This window comes from Penicillium rubens (genome assembly GCF_028828025.1).
Source record: "Penicillium rubens strain IBT 27055 chromosome Unknown utg000004l_segment0_segment0, whole genome shotgun sequence".
Classification (NCBI taxonomy): Eukaryota; Fungi; Ascomycota; class Eurotiomycetes; order Eurotiales; family Aspergillaceae; genus Penicillium; species Penicillium rubens.
The window spans coordinates 1,188,271-1,212,130 of record NW_026890602.1 but is presented as its reverse complement, the minus strand read 5'-3'; the positions used below and the strand labels follow the sequence as shown (position 1 = coordinate 1,212,130).

Here is a 23,860-nt window from a genome sequence, read left to right as displayed (position 1 = left end):
ATAAGACTTGCATCTCCGCATCTCACTTGCCTACTCCAACTTTTTAATCTTTCTTTTTCTTTCTTGAATCCATCGCACGTTTGAAGTCTGTATCCGGTTGATGCACGATGGACAAGCCATCTAGTAAACGTCGTCGCATCGACGCAGCTACTGCTCTCTCAAAGCCGTTCAAGTCCCCGCTACGCAGACCCGCACCAACCAACACAGAAGGCACGCCGTCTGAGTCTGTCGCACCCAATACCCAGGAGGACACACAAGTCCCAGAGAGTGGTACCAAACCTAACTCCAACCCAATGTCAGGTCCACCAGATCAGGCAACAACCCCAGCACCTCCTAAGCGAAAACGCATACTGGCAATGTTTTCCCCCTTCCCCCTAGAATCATGGAAAACAACCGACCCAGAGATCCTAGAAGTACAGAAACAGTACCGGGAGATCAATTCTAAGGTCAACACACTCATCAGGGAGCTCGAAATGGCAACGCAAGCCCACAACCTCGAGACCAATCCCAGGTACATCGAGATACCAACTCTCATCACCAAATGGCGACTTGCCAGCCAGGACGCCGCCGATGAGGTATTCGTCGATACCAAGGAAAAGTTCAATCGTTTGGGGGGAATGGCAGCTTGGAGAGAACGGTCGAAGCGTGATGCGACTCGCTGGAATTTTGATGAGGAGAATCATGAGCGGGAGCACATTGACGAGTATGATGGAGATGTTGATAACTACGGCGCTGAGGATTCTTCTGATCGTCCACTGAACAAGAATGACGGAGAGGAGGAAAGCCAGGATGAGGTACGTATTGTGATATTGTTGTGGTCTCGGGTGGAATCTGTGTGCTGACATTGTTAGGAGTTCACGATGGAGTTCATGCTCAAGGTTCTACATGTTGATCCTAAGCTGATTGGGTATGATACCAAGGCTCAAAAATGGATCAAAAACTGATCGTCACTGCTTGACTTCTTGATCCAGTGGGGTTCTCTATGGGCTGGGGAGTATGAATGCTTTATGGATGTTATGACTGATGCGATGACTATGGACTTTACGGTTGCCCTGACTTGATAATCTTCTCCTATGATCTCTTACAATGTTATATTTCTTAACAGGGAACAGTATACGGAGTATATAACTAACAAATCATTTCTTATCAAAATCGCATAGACCTTCCTATTCCAGCCACCTAATAAAGAACTGATATCGCACCGCAGATCAATCCCGTTATCGCGAGTCTCCCCGCATTTCCTCATTCCCTGTATGTTCCCAATAGCTGCATGTCGCGCCCTCTGAAGCATAAAGAAATAGCATGCGCTCGCTGTTTCCGACACAAGCGGAAATGTGACCATGCGAAACCTTCCTGTGGCGAATGTCGTCGTAAGGGTGCTGAATGCTTGCCTGCTCGGTCTCGGAAAACGGGTGATCACATCACAATCCCGCTGGAATACTTGAAACAGCTCGAGAACCGTCTCGCGGAGTTGGAGCGTGTTACAGAAACACAAACATGTGATGCTGGGGTTCAGACGGACTTTGAAGAACTAGACCACAGTCGCAATCATCCAGGCAATGATACAGACTACCTGATGGCCGATCAGAATAGCGTCGGAGCAGATAATGATGGTTCTCTCATGCTTCTGTCAGACTTGCAGCACAGCAGCCAAAGATCACCACAAACGTCCCCATTCTCTTTCTCGCCTGACACATTTTCTTTATTCCCAGAGACGACATTCGACGTTCCGTGGATTGACTTGGCGCCCTCATACCCTTTGACCGATGATGACTCCCCTTGGCTCAAGGAGCTCCACACAAATGTGTATTTCTCCGTGACTCACCGTGAATGGCCCTTCTTGAACGAAGCAGCTTGGAGATCATGGCATGCCGAAGCAATCCTGGATGGGCAGGAAGAATGGAAATCCTTCTTTCTCCAGATGGTGTATGCTATTGGTGCATCACTTTGCAATACTTTACAGCGAGATCGCTCGCACTCCGTCCGGTCAAAGGAGTATTATGCCTCGGCCATGAGATACTATCCATATGTTGTCGGGCATTCATCTATGGTCTTACAAATCCAAGCCTCACTGTTCATGATACTCTATGCTATGCATTCTCCCTCTTCCGAGGATATCACAACGATCGTGTCTTCTGTGTTACCTTTCTGTACAGCTGCCATGACAGAGATCCGGAAGCACGTATCGATATGCGGCGACAATGGGTCCATGACTGAGTCTAGCGAAGTTTTGACCGAGAACATGTTCATTACGTGCTATATGCTCAATGAAGTCATTGTCTCCGGGTGGGATCGACCAGTATCAGCTGCCTACAAGGTCGTTGACGATGATGTGAGTCCTTTCCAGATGCGTTCTAAATGTATTTTCGCGATCACTAATTCTCAAGTTAGATGTGCGCCCTGGGAGATACGCTCCAACCAACTCTAAGCACAAACCCCGCTATAAGACACTTGTTTCGACTACGCAAGATCCAAGCCAGGATCAGAAGATCGCGTGAGAACCGGGCCCGGAATCCCCTCGCTAGACATGGCAAAGGCTACAACTCCTCATTCAAGTCTGCTCTTGATAGATGGCGACAAGAGATTCCACATTATGAGTCGGACAATGACCAACATGGCTTTCTCCATCCTACATGGATGCGAAAGCTGTATGTTTACAGCCTCTTGATCCTGATAGACGAGAAGCGTGATTTCATCGAGATGGACGGAACAGAGGAAATACTCGCGACGATTGCGGAAGTCTGTCTGAATTTCCGTCTCTTACAGGAAGAAGGACATGTGATGTGCTGTACCTGGTCTGCAGTATGTGTCAATACACTGTTTCTCTTTCCTGTCGCGATATGTTCAAAGTGATTTGGCGTGACTAACAATCAATTCATCGGTAGCTTGTGTTCCAGTTCCGAGCAGGAATCATGATGCTTTACATTGTCTGGGCGACAACCCCCATCACTGATATTCGGGATCAACAGCGTATCAGACAGAACACCCATCAAGCCATTGCTACATGTGCAGCTAATCTGGCTGGTTTCGTCGACCGATGGAAGGATGCAACGCCGTATATGAATGTGTTTGAGTTCATACGACAGAAAATCATGTGGAATGCTGGCACATTTGAAGCCAATTCTAGTGCCCCAATATCACTGGAAGAGGCTGGATTACACTTGGAGGACTTGAAGAAGAAGTATTTACACCGAGCTGTCTTGGGGATGATTGAAGATATGATGTATGGGAGGAGGTTACCTCAGAGCCTGTTAGACGATGACTTCAAAGAGGTATTGTAAATATGAGAGCTTTGTACTTATCCCAGGAGTGCTATGTAATCGAGTAATGGAACAAAGATTGTATTTCTTTTTGGCGGCACTAGGTCTTCATAATAAGATCAACTTGCCCGTTGACGAGCCATCCTCAGTACGAGCTGTGATAACCACGATAGTCTGTGTTAAAGCGGGACTCGACCACCTCTTCCAGGGTTGATCACGTTCCGCTGCGGGATAGGACGTTGTCACAAACCAGCTATCTCCATCCATGGCCGGCTTGACTGCCTGACCGTTGATATGGCATTCCATAGTCTCCATCTGGGAGTCCTTGGGCACCATGGATCCATGGACCCGGACCACAACCGTGGAGTCGTGAATCTCCTTCACTTGAGTCTCTACCACTAATTCAAAGATCGATCGAGAAGCCCATGGCCCAAGGTCTTGACCACCCTTGATGAAATCAGAGTCAAGAGCCGTCACGAGCGGTGGCTGAACGCGGCCCTTCATCGCAGTCTCAAAAGCAAACCCATACTTAAGCAGACTGTTATCATCATATGCCTTCCCAGCGAAGGTAAGATTAACCGGCATGCCCGTATCATCCATGATACCCATAGGAACAGAGATAGTAGGTACACCAAGGTGGCGTATAGGTCTATTCCCATTGGAGTATTTGACGCCATTACTCCAAGCAAACAGAGAAGCCGCCTCATCGCAGTCCGCATTAGCAGCCCCGATGTCGCCATTAGCCGGGAAAACCACAGCATCAAGCCCAAGCCCATCCATCCAGTCCTCGAGGGTCTCCTTGCGCGCATTCTCCAGAGCCTGAATACCCTGCTGAAGACCGGGAACGTCGAAAATAGACGCCGCCCTCCGGTGCGGGTATTCAACCATCTCATGCCACCGCAGCGCATTAGCCGCATCGGGTGCCCCCTTCAGAGACCCCGGCGCAAGTGGGAAGATAGTCGTCGGATCGACTTGGGCAAGAGTGTTGAGACCATTTTGGCCGTTGTTAATCAGGAAGTCATCCCAGATATGCGCGACGAGATCGCTCCGCTCTAATGCAGACCAGCCTTCTGGTAATCCTGCGACGGTGACGAGCTGGCCCTTGTCTGCGTTTGATTCGTAGGTTGTCACGAGTGGGAAGTCTGTTTCGATTACCTCTGCACCGCAGGACTCGAGGACTTTTCTGGCATTCTGCCATAGCTTGATTATGGAGGGTCGGGTGTTGACTTTGCTAACTGTTGATAGAGAGAAGTCATCGCCTCCGATGTACATTGACGGTACACCAATGCGCTTCCCGCGCAAGGATGTGCCATCTTGTAATTCTGAAAAGGTTTGCGGTCGGAGTGTATTTATTGAAGGGAGGGTGATGAATTTCTGTTCCTGGTAGAAGTCTCCTATTGGGGCTTCATCGGATACAGCCAGAACATCTAGGACCTGGAACATATCCATCATAGTCCTGGTGTGAGGCACTAGGACATCACAGGTCAAGTAGAGTGGCCATACGCCACGGAGAGGAAGAAGACCTTTCGAGGGCGTGTATGCAACAATGGCATTATTTGACGCCGGCGAACGACCGGAAGAAACAGTCTCGCTGCCTAGAGAAAAAGCGCAGAAATTGGCCGCCGTCGCGACAGCCGATCCATTTGATGAGCCAGACGCATACGCCGCGGCCAGATACGCAGTATTGTAGGGACTTTCAGCACGCCCATAACACCCACGTTGCATACCGCCGTATGCCATGGCGGGCATGTTCGTCCGGCCGAGAAGCACGGCGCCGGCATCGCGGAGAAGTTTGACACAGGCAGCATCCTCGTTGGCGATGAGGGTTTCAAATGCAGGCGATCCGCTGGCAACGGTCATGCCCTTAACTTTTATACTGTCTTTTGCGAGGTAGGGGATACCCTCCAATGGACGGGCTGGCAGACCTGCTGTGCGCCGGGCATCGGAAGCGGCTGCTTCGTCGAGGGCGGATGGGTTTAGGATTGGGACGGCGGCGAGCTTTAGATTGTTTGCATCGTAGACGCTGATTCGTCGTAGGTATCGTGACACTAAGTCCACACTAGAGAGCAATCCCGAAGAAAGTGCTGATTGGAGCTCGGAGATACTGGCGTCCAGTAGCGAGAAGTCTTGGGATTGATAAGCCATGATTAGGGGTATTGGCTTCTTTGAAATGCAAATGAACTGCAAATGAAATGCGAGTAATATAATTCATAGAGTGAATTCCTCGAGTTATCTAGTGAGGGCCAAGTATACCCCGTAAAGCGGACAATAGTCCGCCTTCCCCACACTTTTGTATGCGGACTATTGGCCGCTCCTCCTATCTCAATCAAGGCCAGAGATAACCTTCGATAAAGAAAAAACCTTGGAATGATGCTTATCTCCTTGGCGTTGATAAGTTATACTCACGGGTTACATATAATACCTAGCCGGGACGCTGGACGTTGATACAGGAACTTCTCTGTCCTGTTCAACTTGATCCCCGCTTATGATGAACGCCAACGACAAAAAAGTGGACCAGTCCACTGCGGAGAAAGATGTTGCACTCGGCGAGACTCACGATATCGGAGCGAATCTGTACCGGGAGGCGGAGCAGCTGACTGCCGAGGAGCTGGAGACTGAGGGCGCCAAAGTACTGAGGATTATCGATTGGAGGATTATGCCGATAGTGCGTGATCGCTTTGATATCTCGATGAGTGCTCTATCTGACAGTCTGACGTGGTTTAGCTTTATTTGACCTATGTTATTCAATTCCTCGGTATGCAAAGGCATTTCGCCATTGCTATTCTACAACTAACATGCCCATATAGACAAACTATCTCTTAACTATGCGTCGGCATACTCCCTAATCCCAGACCTCGGTCTTGAAGGCCAACGATATTCTTGGGTTGCAGCGATTTTCAATTTCGGTTATCTATTCTGGGCCCTCCCAGCCAACCTCCTGATCCAGCGACTGCCAATCGCAAAGTATATGGGCGGTATGCTTCTGATCTGGAGTGTACTCGTTGTCGCACACGTTGGAGCGAAGAACTATGCAGGAATGCTAGTATTGAGATTCCTCCTGGGCATGGCAGAGGCCGGAGTCAGTCCGTGCAGTGAGTAGCCCACAGTGCAACCCGAAGATATGGGAAGCACTTACATATTTCCTAGTGATGAACCTTACATCGATGTTCTACAAACGGTCCGAACAGCCGTTACGTATGGCTGTCTGGCTCAGCGCAAATGGCATGGCTACGATGGTAGGAGCACTACTAGGATTCGGCCTCGGCCATTCGCATAACACCGCGCTCCACAGCTGGCAGTTAATCTTTCTAACCATCGGACTACTCAACTTCCTCTGTGGCTGTATCTTCCTCTGGCTCATGCCCGATTCACCCAGCTCTGCCCGCTTCCTAACCCATCGACAGCGCGTGATCGCCGTGCAGCGCGTCGCGGAGAACATGATCGGTGTGAAGACCCGGGACATCAAACCACGTCAGGCACTGGAGATTCTATACGATGTCAGGGTCCTCTGCTGTGCGGGAGTCGGCATCGCCTGCGGTGTGATTAACGGTGGCGCCTCAAATTTTGCATCAGCCTTGATCAAAGGCTTTGGCTTCAGCGAGATCTACACTACTCTCCTCCAGCTACCTACTGGTGCGATCGAAGCAGTGGTTGTTCCAATCTGTGGCATAATCGCTACATACGTTAAAGATACACGTTGCATTGTCCTCGCAGTCGTCTGTCTGATCCCATTCGGTGGTCTTCTGGGTATCCGCTTCACCAGCCTTGACCATCCCTGGACTTTAGTCGGATGCACCTGGCTGCAGTACATTATTGGTGCACCTGTTATTATTTCATGGAATTTGCTTGCCACCAACGTTGCCGGCCATACTAAGCGTGCCGTCGCTAATGGTCTTTGGTTCTCGCTCTATGCAGCCGGTAATGTCGCCGGTGCAAATATCTTCTTTGCTAACGAGGCCCCGCGCTATTACTCGGGTCTGCTGGGCCTGCTAATTTGCTATGCGGGTATAATTGTTCTTGCATGTGTAGCATATATGTCGATGAAATGGGAGAATGGAAGGAGAGATGCTGCAATGGTTGCGGCTGATACTGATGAGACACTAGAGGATGCTACCTCTCAGGCTATCTTGGATGGATTTAAGGATTTGACGGATATGGAGTCCAAGCATTTTAGGTATGCGCTTTGAGGTTAGTCTCGCGTCTTAGGTTTAATACAAGAATTACTTTGGGGGACCGGTAGGAAATGGCCAATAATTGTTTAAGAGTAGAAGATATCTGACAAACTCTGACATAGAACTGAAAGGCCTCCCTCCCGCTGGTAAATGAAGAGCATTAAAGACTTAATTCTCGTATTATAAGAGTATATGGCCGTACCCCCTAGTACCATGACGGAGTTGCTCCCTGGGGTATAGTGCTTTTTCACACGCAATTTTCATATATTGAATAGACTGACTGGTCTTTCGACTTCTCACATTAGCTTCAACGCCCGCTTTACCCTTTGTCCCAAACGTACTTAGATTTAGAATTACTATAATAAACAGAGGGGTCTGGAAAATGGTTCAATTGCATCAATGTAAGCGTCAACTATCTGATCTAGAACTAGGGGGGTCACGGCCTCTGGGTCAATCAGGCGACAGCGACACATCTCGTCCCAGCCGGGAACGTCCACAGTCTGGGTCTCCTGGCGCTCGTTCGCGATCCACGCATCCAGGGCTTTCCTCTGCTCTGCCGCGGGGATATACATGATATTGCTCTGCTTAATCGAGACAGCCAATCCAATCTCGCTATTTCTCTTTCCCACAACCCTAACCAGGCCTCCTCAATCTCTGCCCTTGTGTGTCTGTATGTGGCAGTACGACGTTTATCTAGCTTATATTGCGCTTTGGAGACCTTATACCATATCCAGCCATTTGATGAAGTGTGATCTTTCCGCCATGTCGGGAATGTCCTTTCACCGGTCCAAGCTCTTTAGAGCCAGGGGAAGCCTCAAGAAATTGCGGTCATTTTATCCCCATCTGCCGGACCTAGACTTTATAGTTTAGACATTCGAGTCCGTCGACCAAATGCTCGCAATCGATGCACCTCTCGCCGTACGTCCTTGGCTGTGCAATACCATCACCCCGCGATTTGTTAGGTAGGGGTTACTATAGGCTTTTAGTATAGGCGATATCGCTATGGATTTGTGCTGTGTACCTGATGGAAAGTGAGATTTGGACGGTATTGAGAGATGGAGCCACCTCACGCCCGCGGGTAGAAGATCTGTGTCCTCTAACTGCTGTAGGAAGACCCCAACCTTTCGAGGTATCGACGTTTAATGAGCTTCTTGCAGCTAGTCTCTTTGAAGAGGGCACTGGGCTCCACACAGGGTCCTGGAACACTCTTGACACTTGATCCAGCGTACAGGCCGCTTGGGACCTTATGGCCCTGTTTAGCGACCAACTGTATACCTGTCACCTCAAGCTGCTGATCACTGGTTTTTTGAAGCAGATCAGGTAGACGCCTGGACACAACACTATGGTCGATGCAGCGCCTAGAAACACTTTTCACACTTAAGAGCTCGGCCAAGTGCTGCGCCGCCGTACAACTTCTTCAGTTACCTTCCGGGTAGGCGAGGACAACAAAATTCAGTTCCAGTGTGTAAGATCTGAATATATATAAAAATAAATAAATAAAATGAGAGCTGCCGGCTGTAATTGGGTAAAAGAGTGAAGCGAAGGAAAGTGGAAGAGAGAGAATTGGAAGAGGATGAAGGTGAGTCCTTTAAATGGAGTTTTCTAAACTTAGCAAATAAGAAGAATGTTTGCTCTGGATCAGCTTTCATGTAGGCTAGGTATGTTCCTCATATGCGCGTTGTGTTATACATATTATACACATTATACTATATCCATGGATGTTGGTATGCTCTCTTTGTCGGCTGGAAACCGATCGCGATCCAGTGGTGGCAGTCCTATTCCAGGACATTGATTCTCCACTTATTGGTAGTGTTCAGAAGCCTCGCAAGCCTGGCGGTGGGTGAACCCATACCCCTAAACCAATCCACAGATGGAGACCTTGTCACAGGCCGCTGATTCTAGAGAGACGTAGGTTATCAAGCATCGCTATCATTGCGGGAGGCACCAATCTGCCGGCTTCCGTCGCTCTTGTGCGATTCGAAGGTCCCGTTAAGTAGATGGCTCAGCCGGGGACGGCAGAATTCAACACTTACATATGAGCGTCAACATGGGTTCACCAGATTGCTAGATAGTTATTGATTTATTACGCGGTACTGAACGGATGACGAGAACTGATATGTCGGAAGAGGAAAAATGGTTACTCCGATCAAGAGAGGAAGGAACCCCCATATGCCGCCCCGCCAACATATTTGATAACTAGTTAAGCACTCAAGCACTCAGATACTCAAGGCTACGTTAGAGTATATTACCGTTATTTGAAGGCTCTGATACCTGCTTGGGCCTTGTGCAATTAGGCTAATCGACTCCCTCTGTCTCTTCCCCTCAGCAGACAACATCCGAGTACAGACACTTCTCCGAGAATCCACTGCAATCCTCTCTGGTGAGTAGGGGTGCTCCATTGTATATTGCTCAACAAGTCACAACACTACCGTCATTTTTGATATTCTCCTATTGGGACAATCATGAGTTGGCTGAAACTTCATCCCCTGTCTTCTCTGGACACTGCTTCACAGGCCGGGCCGGATAGTGATGACAAAACCAATGAATCCAGAGACAGCTCGGACACTGAGTCCACATACAGCAATGAATCCGCATCTAATCATGGATATGGCACGGATGATACTCTTGCTGTTACTCAGGTGTTGGAACAGCATGATATCCCTTGCTGTCTGGTTGGTATAGCTGCCCTTGTCTTCTATGGTGCTGGCAGACTTCGTGATGTAAGTCACTCAGGAGCTCTGTCTCCTACCTTTTTATGCAGAGGCTAACATGGTCTGTCTCATGTTTCAGGACTGGGAAATTTGCGTTTCAACAGAGCTCGTGGGCCAGGCAGCAGAACTACTACAATCAGAACCATATGCAACCCAGTATCGCCTAGTCAAACCGTGGCCCCATTACAGTCCCTTGTCTTTAATCCACACATACCACCGGTTCAAAAGCAGAGGGACCAATCATTACTTCTTCCTCGTTCCTTCAATCGATATGCATATTGACTGCGACCCTTCCAACTTCACACGCAGTCCCAGAGGGTTGCCGTATCCCAAGCTGGATGTCTTTATTCAAAGCTGTCTAGACACCAACGACATGCTCCAGCTTTGTGATGTAATTGACGGTACCAATGTTTCGGAGGAATGGGGCGAGAATAACCTTGACCTTGAGGGTACTACCCATGTAGAATGGGCCAAAGAAAAGAACAAGAGGGGAGAGGAGTTTGGCGGAAAATGGGCCCATGGTCTGTTTGCCTGGGAGGGAGAGAGAAGCAAACGGGAGAAGTGGCAGTCGTTGGTGCGCACCAAGGAGGACAGGTTAGACTGGACAAAACCCAAGGATGTCTTTATAACTCAATATCGCGTTATAGGCACGCCGGACCCCTGGACGGAGCTCTCTGACATGTCTTAATAATCTCTAGCAGGGTACTCAGTCTGTTTTATCAATGGCTCTATCTGGTGGTTAGAGGCAGTGTATTAGTACAATTTTATTAATGCAGTTTGCAAAAATAGCACATCCTCTGAGTGACACGAACTGGATTTTTACAGTTCGATTCATACCCTGACACGCCAGACCGCGCTAACCCTAAAAGGTCGCATTGACCGCCCCAAACGCGCCAACTACATATCAACGTCGCTCAGTCATTGTTGCCCTCACAACTACATGCTCTACACCTCTGAAGCAATCAAATATCCCTGACTCAAATACGGTGAGTATATACATATCCTAACTAAATATCTTCAAGGATGCTGAGTTACGCCCAGGAATCACCAAGTCTGATTAACAATAGATTCCATTCTGGCTTTAAATACAACACATATCAAGCGAAAGGTGGGGTCTTCGTACGCCCCGAGATGATTCAAACCCCTAGCTCAAACATTGCCAGCTCCAGAGTCCCCCTTCATCAGTCGCGGCATAACGAGCGAATGTGCAACCCCGTCAACAAACATATTCATAAATGCTGCCACCAATGGGTTCATTCCTTCAGCCGAGGCCGCAGCAACCCAGTCGGAGATACTCGTAGTAGAAACCGGTTCTCCAAGCTCTGTTTCCAAGAAGACGCGTGATTGCTGGATAGGAATCACCGTCTCTCCGCAGTGATGAACATAGACTGGGTCCTCGGCCATGGAGGAATCATTAGCCAGGGCTGCCTCAACAACTGCTAGAGCGACAGAGTCAACATGTACGAAATCAAAGTATCCACGCCATCCTGGGAGTTCCGGAACGCTCTTCAACAGCCGAGAATAGCGCAGCACAGTGTGGACGATGTCCGTTGACGGAGTGCCATCGCCCGTGACACTGGTGGGTCGATGAATCCACACAGGCATTCCAGTCTCAGCAGCGACGCGTTCGAGGAATCGTTCGCTGGCCCACTTCGATGCCACATAGCCCTCTATTCCGTTGGTAGGCGGCGGGTAGGCTGCAACAGAGACTTCGGGATATGATTCCTTGCCGCTCAGTTGAGCAACTCCCGCTGTGGAAATGAAGTGGAAGGGGATTTTATGCTTGGCTGCGAGGCGGACGAGCTCCTTGGTGGACTCAACATTCGGCCGGCGAAGTGATTGATATGACTTCATGTGCGAGACATCGGCACCATTGTGGATAATGAGGTCGGCCGATTCGAAGATCATTTTTGCTTTTTTCTCGGACAGTCCGAGGAAAGGTGACCTGAGATCTCCGGCGTGGAAGAATATCTTATTTGACTCCTTTTGGGCCGTCTTGGGGTTCCTGACAGCCAGACATTCAATCTTCGCAATACCAGGGCTAGCGGACAGCTTTTTACATAAGGCGCGACCCAGAAAACCGGTTGCACCGGTCAAAAGGACAGTCTTGGGCTTCAATGTGTCTTTTGGTGGGTATGTCGCACCCACTGTGGACAATATATCGGAGTGCAAAGCCGTTTCCGCCTCCCAATCAATTTGGACAGAGTGGTTGGCACCGCTTGCATCAATGCGGGATGAAAGGCCCTCGAGCGTGTTGTTTTGGAAGAGTTCAGGTAGGGTTAGATCGCTCGAGAGACGGTCCCGGATCTCGGCTTGCATCTTAAGCAAAAGGAGCGAGTGGCCTCCAACCGAGAAGAAGTCGGAGGTCTTCTCAATTCTGAGCTTTTCACCGTTATCGACCAGAAGCATTGCCCAAATTTCACTCAACTGTTGTTCGGTAGCCGTCAATGATGCGGAAACCTCGGCACCAGCAATGTCACCAAGAGGAATGGAACCTAGTGCGCGGCGATCAAGCTTTCCTGAAGCCGTGATGGGAAGCTGCGTCAGGTCTTTGATGATCGCGGGTTTCATGAATGAGGGAAGAGAGAGCGCGGAGCGTAGCGAGCGAAGATATTCGGCTGAGTTTTGGGGCTTATGCCCATCGGAGAAGACAACGAACGCAGCCAAGAACTTTTCTGTTTCTCCTCTGAGTACAACTGCAGCATCGGAAAGTAAGGCGCTGGCGGTGTTGAGAAGTGCAGTCTCAATCTCTTCCAGCTCGATGCGCACTCCTCGGAGTTTGACCTGCGAGTCTCCCTCCATTCTGCCTTGATAGACCAAAGATCCATCCTCGAGCAGGCGTACCTTATCCCCTGTGCGATAGAGGGTTTTCCAACCTTTCGAAAAATTATCAGAGCCGGAAATAAAGTCTGCGATGAATTTCTGCTTCGTAAGGTCTGATTTGCGCCAGTATCCAGGGCTGATACCAGGCCCACCGATGAGTAGTTCGCCAGGAAAGCCAACTGGGACAGGCTTTGCATCATCATCAACGACATAAGCTGCGTAATTGTTCAGTCTCCTACCAATAGGGATTATTTCATCGTTGATGGCTCGGTAGTTGACCGCGCCTATGGTGGCAGCGATAGCTCCCTCAGTCGGACCATAAGCATTGAAAACCTCGAGATTGTCGAGATGAAGGTCACGGAACTTCTCTTTAAGACCAAGAGGGAATGCCTCGCCACCTGCGTACGCAATACGCCAGGATGTGCACGATGCCAAAGCCTCTTTGCCATGTCGCAACAAAATTGAATATTCTGACGGAACACACAACGTAAACGTTACTTTCTCACGGCCGATCAACGTGGCCAGTGCCTCGGGATCCTTCTGAGTGTCGGTGATGATGAGTGTACCTCCGTTTGCAAGGCAGTAGAATATCTGGGCAAGTGAAATGTCAAAGCCCACGGAGCTTTGCTGTAGCACTATCTCTCGTTGCAGGCCCAGTCTTTCAGATGCAGCCAGAATTTGGGTCATGTAGTTGGCATGCGTCAATTGGACACCCTTGGGTTTGCCAGTCGACCCGCTAGTGAACATGATGAACGCATTCAACGCCGCTTCACTGCGGTCCGAGATTATCTTCTCAATTCGACTCGGCAAAGATGTAAGGTCGACCTTGGTTCCAACCTCGAGCTTTTGAGCAACACCGGCGGTCTCTTTGTCATTGACGAGAGCACTCAGCTGCGCCTCATCACAAATTAAGGCCAGACGCTCGACAGGCATGCTGGAATCAAGAGGCACATAGACAGCCCCAAGACGTAGGATGGCCAGAAGTGCACACACCATGTCCGACGATGGCTGACAGCAAACTCCAATGCGCGATCCAGGTTGCACAGCAGGAAGAGTATCGAGTGCCGCGGCAATGGCGTTGACTCGATCGCCCATCTCACGATAGGTAAGAATCCTCCCTACAGGATCCTTCAATGCAAGTGAATTTGGCTGAGTCTCAACCAGGTGATTGATTCTCTTAGACAGCGTGTCAGGCCAAGTAGTCTCAATATCATCGCCGATGCCCAGTAAAATCGACTCTTCAGATGCAGTCTCCGGGAACAGGGTGTAGTCACTAAGCCGCATAGTCGGGTCTGCAGCGGCTTGCTCGAGAATGTGTACATAGGCCTTCATCAGCAACTCGCCACCTGTGCGATCAAACAAATATTCAAGAAGACCCAATGACAAGAAACCGCCGGTGCCATCGTCTTTCTCGTCGACAGAGACCGCGATATCATAAGGAGTGCGCGTGTCCTTGTAGTCATGCCATTCAAGGGCGATATCACCAATGGAGCTTTGCTTGAGGGCGCCCATCCGATAATTGAAGATTGTTTGGAACAACGGAGGAGAGGTAGTCAATCGAGTAACGTGGAGGCCATCGAGGATAACATCAATCGGGATGTCCGAGTTCCCAAGTGCAGCGTAGACAGAAGTGCGAGTCTGCTGAGCGAGATACTCAAAGCTCGGGTCATTTGCAAGGCTGAAACGCAGCGGCAGGAAATTCAACAAAAATCCAATCGTCTGCATGAAATTGGGGTCATTGCGGTTGGCGTCCACAAGACCGATGCACTGATCGTCGACACCGAGGAAGTGGTGAAGCATAACTTGGAAGGCCGTAAGATAGAAGTGCAAGGTCGTACACTTTGCTTTCTTGCTGACAGCTTTGATTTTATTCGTCAAAGAAGCGTCAAGGGGTTGCATAAGGTCAATGGTCGCGTAGTTGGTCATCTCCCTGCGTGAACCGGTCTTTACAAAGGGGAACAAAGGAAGGGGTTCCGGTAGGTCATGCAATTGACTCTTCCAGAACTGAAGCTGCTTGGAATAGGCACCCCTAGTAACAGTCTGTCGCTGCAATTTGGCGAACAGAGAGTATTGAACGGGACTCGAGGGCTTTGTCGACGAGGTATAGTGTAGCTCAATGTCCTGAAGGGTGAGTTGCCAGCTAACACCATCAATGATGATATGATGATAACCAAAGATGATGGTGTGATAGTCCGGAGCATGGACCAAGAGAAAGGCTTGGAAAGTATCACCATGCTCAAGATTGTAAATGTGATTGTGCATTTTGTCGAATTCACGTTTAACATCACTCTTGTCGTTTGTCGATCCCAGGACACGAAGCCTGAACTTGCTTTTTCTCAGAATGACTTGCTTGGCCTCCCCAGTGAAACTGTCAGTATGAAACGAGGTGCGGAAAGACTCGTGTCTTTGTGTGACTCTTTGAAGTGCAGATTCCAGTCTATCAAGATCCAATGGTCCCTTGAGACGATAGGAAGTAGTGCAGTTGTATGTGGTCTTGTCATCGAGGTAGATAGAAGGGAACCAGATACGGGACTGTCCATAAGACATGGAATCAATTTGCAACCAAGGTGGCATAACAGGCTTGCCCACACTCAGAGACTCATTATCGGATGTATCGGGGGTCTGTTGTGCTCGGGTGTCGCCATTTGCTGAGCTTTCATCGGACGAGCCGCTCGTCCCAAGAGGTATCTTGTCTTTGAAATCATCCCCAACCTCACTTGAATTGTTCGGTAGTGCCTGGTCAACAGTCGAAATGTTTTCATGCGGCTCGGGAATAGGCTCATCCCTAGCTAGCTGGTCGCGAGCAGCGACGTTCTCAGCAAGAATATCAACTGCTAGCTCGTCACATACTATAGAAAACTTAGTATCTTCAGTTCAGGCAAGAGCCAGAATGAGCCTTACGGTCTGCAAAACTTCCACCTCCCAAAAGCTTCAGGACAGGTACATCTTGTCCGATTTCTGTCAAGAACCATGATCGAATTTCAACTGCCACAAGCGAATCTGCTCCCATTTCGAGCAGTGATATAGACTTGTTCACATTGTCTGGCGGTAGCTGTAAAGTCACTGCAAGTTCAGCAGAAAACATGTCTTGTAGTATACTCGAAACTTCTTCGACATTGTCAGCCTTGCGAAGCTTGGTCTTGGGCGATGCGTCGGAGCCAGTGTCCAGTGTCCTTTTTAGATTGGACTCGAAGCTGTGATGAGAGAAGCGTGGGTTGGCAATCCAGCTTGGTCGCTTGCTGGTATCCGATAGGTCGATCTTGGCCAGGCCGGTCATGATCTGGGAGCGATCGCCCATGGTCGGGTGGCCACCAAAAATGCCTTCGGAGAAAATGTCCCGGATGTCGTGCTCGGAGATTGCCATCAAATTCTGCTTTCCGAGGAAATGCTGATATGTCCCCTTCTCCTCGCTGCGGCGAATGTAACCGATTCCCATGACCATTCCAATGTCGACGACGGAGCCGGCCACGCCCCGCGCTTTGCGCTGAGCAGCAAGGCCAACCATAAACTAAGAGAAATCTTGAGTATCATAAAATGCTTACAGAAAACAATCACGTACCTGATTGGCTGAGGCGTAGTTCGCTTGTCCGGGATTACCTAGTGAGGGTGAGGGTGAACATTAAGGTTCTCACTGCGTGAACAGACATTGACTTACCAATGACAGCAGCCGTCGAAGAGGTCATGATGAAGAAATCCAATGGGGAATCCCCAAATACTTCATCAAGATTCTTAGATCCATCAACCTTAGGTTGGAGCACCCTGCGGAAAGTCTCATCATCCATGTCAGCGAAAGGTTGGTCGCGCATAACCATGGCTCCATTCACAATGCCAGCAACCGGAGGCAATATATCCTTGAGTTTTTGGACGAGGCGAACAACATCGGACTTGATTGTTACATCGCAGGGCTCAATGTGCAGGTCAGTTCCCAATGAGCGAAGCTCGGCCTCCCATCGGGTGCCCCTTTGAGGATTTCTGGAACTTCTGTTAGATGAAATCCTCCATGTTTCTCCTCAAATCATTCAGAGAAATTTCAATACTCACCTGCTGGAAATGACAATGTGACGAGCACCATTTTTCACCATCCACCTGCACAGAAATTGTCCTAATTCTCCTGTCAACCCCATAAGAAGGTAAGTCCTGTTACTAGAAAACAGTTTGGAGGAATTCAGCGGCTGAACAAGGGTGGACAATTTTTCGTCACCACTCCAATCGATTGTCGTCAGCGGAGATCTCACGGGGGCCTCCTGGAGTAGTTCGCTTGGTCGCACTTTTGGAATATCTTGAGTCGCAATGTAACCCGCGCTTGCGATCAGGTCTTTCCACACGTCTTCCGGTGTGTTGGGACATTGCGAGGCATTGTCGTTGAAAACAGCATCGGATGAGAGTACGATACAGTTATGGGGCAGAACAGCCCGTAACCGTTGCAGACACTTTTCACTGGCGGCAATGTCGATGAGCATATTTGTATCCCTGGGAAGACTCGACCGTAGCATCGACTTGGATGCACGGGGGTGAACGTAGAGTTGAGGGATATGAGGCGACAGAGCGTCGTCATGAGGTCCATCAGAAGCCACAAAGATCCGCTTTCCGGCCGCTTGCGCCATATCCCAGACAACGCAGGCAAGATAGTTGTCGAGTCCATGGAAAACGGTGGAGCCAGATGAGGAGGCCAAGTCTACCATCCGTCGAGCGGCGAAGTATCTCAAGGCGACTTCAACCGAGATGCTTGAAGCGGAGGGCACTTCAAGGGAGTACGTCCATGATGTGGGAACATTCACAAGTGAAGCATTCTGAAGGATCAAGGCTAAGTATTGAGCCCCATTCTCCAGATCCGACCCGAGTGCTACAAAGACGGAGGCGTCGTCTGCAAGTCGAACGGCGATCAATGAGCTTTCCTTCAGATGTAGAGATCTATGATTGACCTCAGGGGAGATGAAACTACTTCGCTTCAAGCCTTTGACCGCGGTATACCTAGTGGCACCACTGCCCAGGGTTGCCTTGTGGAGTACAACCTCGACCAGAGAAGTGTTTACTTTTCTTTGTAGAAGCCTTTTCGCGGAGTTGAGACGATCATTGAGCTCCGCCACGGGCACGACCCGAGGTAACAGGAAAGAGCCTTGTTCCAAAACCAGTTCCTGCTCTGCAGACCAGAGAAGAGCTGGATAGTTTCGAAGTTTTTTGGTTTGTATAATCACCAAGCGAAGAAGACATTCGGCGAGAAAAAACTCTTGGCTATCGGTATTCCCAATGTCTAGGCACTGTAGGTGTAGTTGCGGTGTCTCCGCTGCAATGACGCGAAGAAGACCCAGGGACGCGGCATGATAAGGGTTCCTTTCTCGATATCCCTGTAGGATCCACAAGACACTAGGAACACGCTCAAACACCAGTTTGAGATTGCGCCAGGAATCTTTGGTGACGTTCTTCACGAAAGGAGCATCAAGGTCATTCAAAGACAGAACAGCTATAACGTCTTGCAAAGACTTTTCTTTCAACTTGTCAAGAGACTCTACAGTCAAGATAGAGTGAAAGTAAGACTCGAGAAGCATCTCAAGTTGACCAATCAATCGGCACGTCTCCAAGGACTTCCCACCGAGAATCAAAAGCTTCCCAGGAATAGTACCTATTGTCTTCCGAGAATGAAGTGGTTTTCGAAGAGACTGAACAGTCTCATCTGTGGCCTGAGACACAATTACAGACATTTTAGGCTCTGAGTTGTCGCTGACAACCGCATCAACACCTGAAAAGCGTGTTTGGCGCAGCAGTTGATTCCAGGTGACTAGAGAGACCGTCTTTGCTTCAGACCGATGTTCATCTTCGAGTGACCACCATTGTGGGATAAGAGACATTGTGAAGGGGTAATTAATTGCATTTCCAGTGGGTTCGAAAAGAACAGAAAAACCACCGGGCTTCAACAATTCGCGAAGGCTCGAGAGGGATTGACGGATGGGGAGAGACATAGGTGTCACACCGACCGCAATCACAAGATCGAATGATCCACCCTTAAAGCCCTGTGCTTCAAGATCCTCGTTGAAGTCTAGACTTGTCAGCAAAACCTGACTGGGCAGATCATCGTGGACATGCGCCAAGTAGTTCGGGGAGGTGGTGTGAGCAACGGTGTAAGTTGAGAAAGTACCGTTTAGTTCTCGAAGGATGTGCTTTGTTGCTCGACCTGCGTGTGCACCTACCTCCAGTATCGACATTCGAGGATGTTTGTGAGCAATCTGCCTTGCGACTGAGCCAATTTCGCGATAGGCCAAAGCCAGAGTCGAGCCATATTCGAGGGCCTGATCAAAGATGCCCGCAATTTGGTCGTCTTGCCAACCTGAATCGCCACTCACAATAGACGGGAGTCTCTCTCCGATGGCCTTGCTCAATCTCAGATCATGGCTGTCTGGATACTGTTTGACTAGATTGGCAATTTCGTCCTCGGTGTCGCTTGCCCATGCGATTTTACTGATTGCATCATTTGCTGGTTGCTGAGAAGCGACACCACGCGCAAACTGAACGAGATTCTCATACTCGGCTACAATGCGGGACAAAGTGCCTTCCCTGACAAGCTCTCTAAGATAAAAGTGAGCAACACGCTCGCATGCTTCCGTAGGTGCTTGGGTTGTAGAGATATCAACCCTGCTGCGGCGAGCACTGAGACCACTCATGATGTCCAGTTCCCAACGGTCCTCGAGGAAAAGTTGACGATCATCATTCTCGGAGCCAACAGCAAAGGAGCTAACTGATAGGTCCTCGATCAGAATTTGCATTTGCCCCGTCTTCTCGTTGAACACGTGAAGATCTCCGCACAAAGCCGGCAGTTGGAAAGTGTTCGCGGTCACGACATTTGTCACCACGGCATCAACGCTGACACTGGACTTTGCGGCAAGGCTGGCCTGACACTCAGGGATAGTGAAGAGAATGCGGCCAATTTTGCGAGGCAAAAAAGATGTTTGGAGTGACCCGTCATCTGGTGAAGCATATGCGGCGAATATTGCCTGGAAGCACACATCAAGGGTGGTAGGGTGGATGAGAAACGAGCCGTCTCCCTCTTCTGGAGGATCAATCCGAATTGTCGAATTGTACAGGCGTCGCTGTGCCGCTTGAATGCCCCGAAACGAGCCGGAGTAGTTCAGTCCAATACTCTTCATCTGGTCATAAAAATCATCGACGTTCATGGGATACAAAATGGGACGGATCTTGCTTTTGGCTGGAAGGCCCGTGCCCATTGATGAATCTAGAAACACAGACAACTTTCCAGTAAAGATGCTCTTGAACGGTGCCGAGCCGTCAGCAGGGCCAGAAAAGCAGGTGTACTCTGCCTGGATGACAGACTTGTTTGAGCCATCTTGAGTGTGTGTCTGGTGGAGGTTGAAGAGTACCTCGGCTCCAGGCGGGCCATCTGGGACGGTTATAGCATTTTCGAAATCCAAATCAGTGATCTCAATGGCTTCAATTGGCACGTTCTTGCTCAGGGACTGCGCTGCACCCACTGCCATCATACAATAGGCTGCTGCGGGAATAATTATCTGACCCTGGAAGCGGTGATCACGAAGCCAGTGTACCTCATCCGCTCGAAGTATGTTGCGCCAGCGAGGATTCTCATCGACATCACCAGGAAGTCTCGTGCCTAGAAGCTCGTGGAACGGAGGCCGGTTTCGGTATTGCGTGGAAAGACGTCCTTCTCTCCAGTGGACCTGGTTATGCTCCCATTGATAGGATGGAAGGTCTTTGGGAAACATGCGTCGTCGGGAAATATCATCGCCCATGGCTGTTGCAAATCCATTTACATCGATGGCACTTGCAGGGAGATGCGTCCACAAGAATCCCAAAAGACTGCCAAAAGAAACGACATCATCTTTTCCGCGATGTAAGGCACCCTGGTATGGCGGTGCATGGCCAGCAGCTTCTTTGATAGTCTGTGTTGCCGGACCCTTGAGCGCAGCGTGCGGTCCCACTTCGATACAAATGTCAAATGGTCCTCGCCTTTCATGCGCAGCCTGGACGGCCTCATAGAAAAGAACCGGCTTCACCATGTTGTCGCGCCAGTAGGGGCCCGAAAGGTCTTCTTTCATCGGTCGCCCGTTGTCACTGCTTACGCTAGAAAGCCAAGCACACCCTGGCTTGGATGATTTTGGCTTGATTTGGATAGCTGCAAGCGCTTCCAGATAGGGCTCTGAGCACGGATGCATATGCGTGCTGTGGTACGCAGTGTCTACCTTCAGTGCCCTTGCAAATTTCCCATCTGTATCCAGAGCACTCTTGGCTGCCAGGATGGCATCAAGGTCACCGGAAAGTGTAACGCTGGATGCAGAATTGCTTGCAGCCACCCCTATGCGACCCTTGAATGGAGGAAGGTTGCAGAATTCTTTCGCTTCTTCGAGGCTCAGGCCTGCGGCCAGCATTCCACCGTTTTGACCATCCGAGCCACATGCAAGACTAGCGAAATAGCCGCGGTAATAGGCGATCCGAATGGCTTCATTGGCAGTTATGTACCCGCTGGTATAGGCTGCTGCAATCTCACCAGAAGAGTGACCCACAATAGTGTGAAACGAAACCCCAGCTGCATGTAGGAGGTTGACCGTCGCGACTTGGACGGCCGTACATAATGGCTGGGACAAAGCAGCCTCTTGCAAACGAGAGGATGACGATGGCGCCATAATTTCCTTCTCCAGTGACCACGAAGGCGGATGTGGCAATTCAGACAGATGACTTTCCAATTCCAGTATTGTCTGTCGAAAGAGTTGCGAGTGAAGAATCAAAGCCCGACCCATAGTGGCCCACTGAGCACCTTGTCCAGTGAAAACTCCCAGGATACGAGGACCAGCCTCGATATCGTGAATCTTCAGGCGAGTGCCCGAGTCGACACCGCGCTGGATTGCAGCATTCATCTGCGCGATAACGTCCTTCTGAGAACCAGGGGAAAACGCAACCCTGACGGGGAAGAGAGAGCGACGCTCAAGCAATGCCCAAGCAAGGGATTCTAAGTCTACCGAATCGTGCGATTTTAAATACTCCGAGTATGCTTGGAGCATACCGAAGAGAGACTGCTCAGTATGGGCAGATAGGACAATTGGAATGGAAAACGGACGCTCAGATATGGTTCCATCCATAGCATGCTCCTTATCTTGCAGCTTCCCATGAAGGGCTGGGTCATAACGCTCAAGAATGACGTGGCTGTTGGTACCACCAAAACCAAAAGAGTTGACACTTGCTCGTCGAGGCGTGTGGGCCTCAGTTGTAGGCCAGATTTGCGGTACAGTTGGAATCTCCAAATGGGAATACCAGGGTTTCACGTTGGGATTAAGTGACCTCAAGTGCTGGTTGGGGGGAACAATGCCGTTTTGCATTGAGAGCATAGCTTTCATCACTCCTGCCACGCCGGCGGCGCCCTCTGTGTGACCAATGACAGTCTTGATCGACCCGACAAGAAGTTTTTCTCCGTCGTGACTTTCCTCGTTGAAGAAAGCTCGGCTAATGGCGGATGCTTCCAGAGGATCGCCTGCAGGTGTACCGGTACCATGAGCCTCGAAGTACTGGCAGCGTTGATCTGGATTCAGGGGATCCAACCCAGCTTTCTTGTAAGTGGCTCTGATCAAAGAAAGCTGAGCGTCAGCACTAGGCATTGTAATGCCTCGAGTACGACCATCCGAGTTCACGCCGGTTTCTCGGATGATGCCCTCAATGTGGTCTCCATCTGCCAGGGCACGAGAAAGAGTCTTTAGAAAGATGGCCGCAATCCCTTCACCCCGAGCATATCCGTCGGCATTTTCATCCCACATCTGAGACCGGCCAGAAGGAGAAAGCATATGCAGATTCGATTCTGCTTGATAGTACTCCGGGCTCAAGAGCAAGTTAGCGCCAGCGGCACAAGCAGCAGTACTCTCGCCGGACCGTAGACTCTGGACAGCTTGATGGATTGCCACTAAGCTTGACGAGCATGCAGTGTCGATCGTCATTGAAGGTCCCTTGAAATCGAAAAAATAAGAGACCCGGTTCGAAATAATTGCCCGAGATGCACCTGTGGCAATGTATTGCGGGAGGTAGTCGGGGTCCTGGAATTGGATGTCGTGGAAATCATTGCACATGAGTCCCACGTAGACTGACGTATGACTGCCTTCCATGCCTTTCAGAGTCAAACCGGCGGATTCCATGGCCTCATACACCGTTTCCAGGAGAAGTCGTTGCTGTGGGTCAATTGCCTCCGCCTCCTTCGGAGTGATATTGAAGAAGGTCGCATCGAACAGACGGTGGTCTTCCTCGAGAAAGTAGGACTGGGTAACATTGCTCGTTGTATGATGCTCTGGGTTGGGGTGATAGAAGCCATCGGCGCTAAAACGCGTCGATGGAGGCTTTCTTGAGAGATCCCGAGGGTGGTGCAAAAGATCCCATAGCCTGGAAGGAGAGCTGGCGTTGCCTGGGAATCGACAGCCAGTTCCAATGATGGCAATGGGCTCGTTTGTCCCACTCATTTTGGTCTATAGTTCGTCTGTATCTCCGATCTTTCCCAAATCAGTTAGCTTTCTTCAACCATGGCGCGAATTTTCGACCTACTTGTTTTTATCTTTGTTCAACAGGCTTTAATTGCTTCGGTGAGCGACAATATATCAAAAGAAAGTGAAGCGAATGATTCGATCCGGTATCCTACGCAGATTGTAAACTAGTTATTCATAGCCTCGTCTTATCAACTCAGCTCCTGGGCACCGGGCTGAGAAAGCACGCACGACACATCGCCGAAGCGTATATCTGCCTCCGCACGAGGGGAGTGGATTCAGGACGTGCTTTACACGAGAAATTCCCGATTGGTGCAATTTTCGGACGTAGGGACATAAAGCAGCCCCCAAGACCGAGACTAAGACCAAACGAGTCAATTACTAGATTGAGAAAGGTGGCCGATCTCATTTGG

General features: G+C 49.8%; 6 protein-coding genes across 6 annotated transcripts; 3 read left to right on the top strand and 3 right to left on the bottom strand.

Annotated features, from left to right (window-relative positions):
- Positions 1-107: 107 nt before the first annotated feature.
- Positions 108-3,281, top strand: N7525_010412 (putative DNA repair protein Dds20/Mei5; the record flags this gene model as incomplete). Its single annotated transcript, XM_061215086.1, has 5 exons — positions 108-794; positions 852-907; positions 1,267-2,332; positions 2,392-2,802; positions 2,886-3,281. 5 exons carry the CDS (start codon positions 108-110, stop codon positions 3,279-3,281), a joined length of 2,616 nt encoding a protein of 871 aa, XP_061067598.1.
- Positions 3,282-3,368: 87 nt separating this feature from the next.
- Positions 3,369-5,405, bottom strand: N7525_010411 (amidase family protein; the record flags this gene model as incomplete). The annotated part of the gene is made up of 1 exon (XM_002561648.2): positions 3,369-5,405. The coding sequence occupies one exon, from the start codon at positions 5,403-5,405 to the stop codon at positions 3,369-3,371; it is 2,037 nt and encodes a 678-aa protein (XP_002561694.2).
- Positions 5,406-5,745: 340 nt separating this feature from the next.
- N7525_010410 (putative MFS allantoate transporter) lies at positions 5,746-7,447 on the top strand (the record flags this gene model as incomplete). Its single annotated transcript, XM_002561647.2, has 4 exons — positions 5,746-5,925; positions 5,985-6,015; positions 6,068-6,352; positions 6,408-7,447. The coding sequence occupies 4 exons, from the start codon at positions 5,746-5,748 to the stop codon at positions 7,445-7,447; spliced, it is 1,536 nt and encodes a 511-aa protein (XP_002561693.2).
- A 341-nt stretch (positions 7,448-7,788) lies between these two features.
- Positions 7,789-8,004, bottom strand: N7525_010409 (uncharacterized protein; the record flags this gene model as incomplete). Its single annotated transcript, XM_061215085.1, has 1 exon — positions 7,789-8,004. The coding sequence occupies one exon, from the start codon at positions 8,002-8,004 to the stop codon at positions 7,789-7,791; it is 216 nt and encodes a 71-aa protein (XP_061067597.1).
- Positions 8,005-9,894: 1,890 nt separating this feature from the next.
- On the top strand, positions 9,895-10,831 carry N7525_010408 (uncharacterized protein; the record flags this gene model as incomplete). Its single annotated transcript, XM_002561646.1, has 2 exons — positions 9,895-10,152; positions 10,223-10,831. The coding sequence occupies 2 exons, from the start codon at positions 9,895-9,897 to the stop codon at positions 10,829-10,831; spliced, it is 867 nt and encodes a 288-aa protein (XP_002561692.1).
- A 461-nt stretch (positions 10,832-11,292) lies between these two features.
- On the bottom strand, positions 11,293-23,426 carry nrps14 (PKS-NRPS hybrid synthetase psoA; the record flags this gene model as incomplete). Its single annotated transcript, XM_061215084.1, has 5 exons — positions 11,293-15,815; positions 15,868-16,474; positions 16,526-16,563; positions 16,622-16,938; positions 17,008-23,426. 5 exons carry the CDS (start codon positions 23,424-23,426, stop codon positions 11,293-11,295), a joined length of 11,904 nt encoding a protein of 3,967 aa, XP_061067596.1.
- Positions 23,427-23,860: the final 434 nt, after the last annotated feature.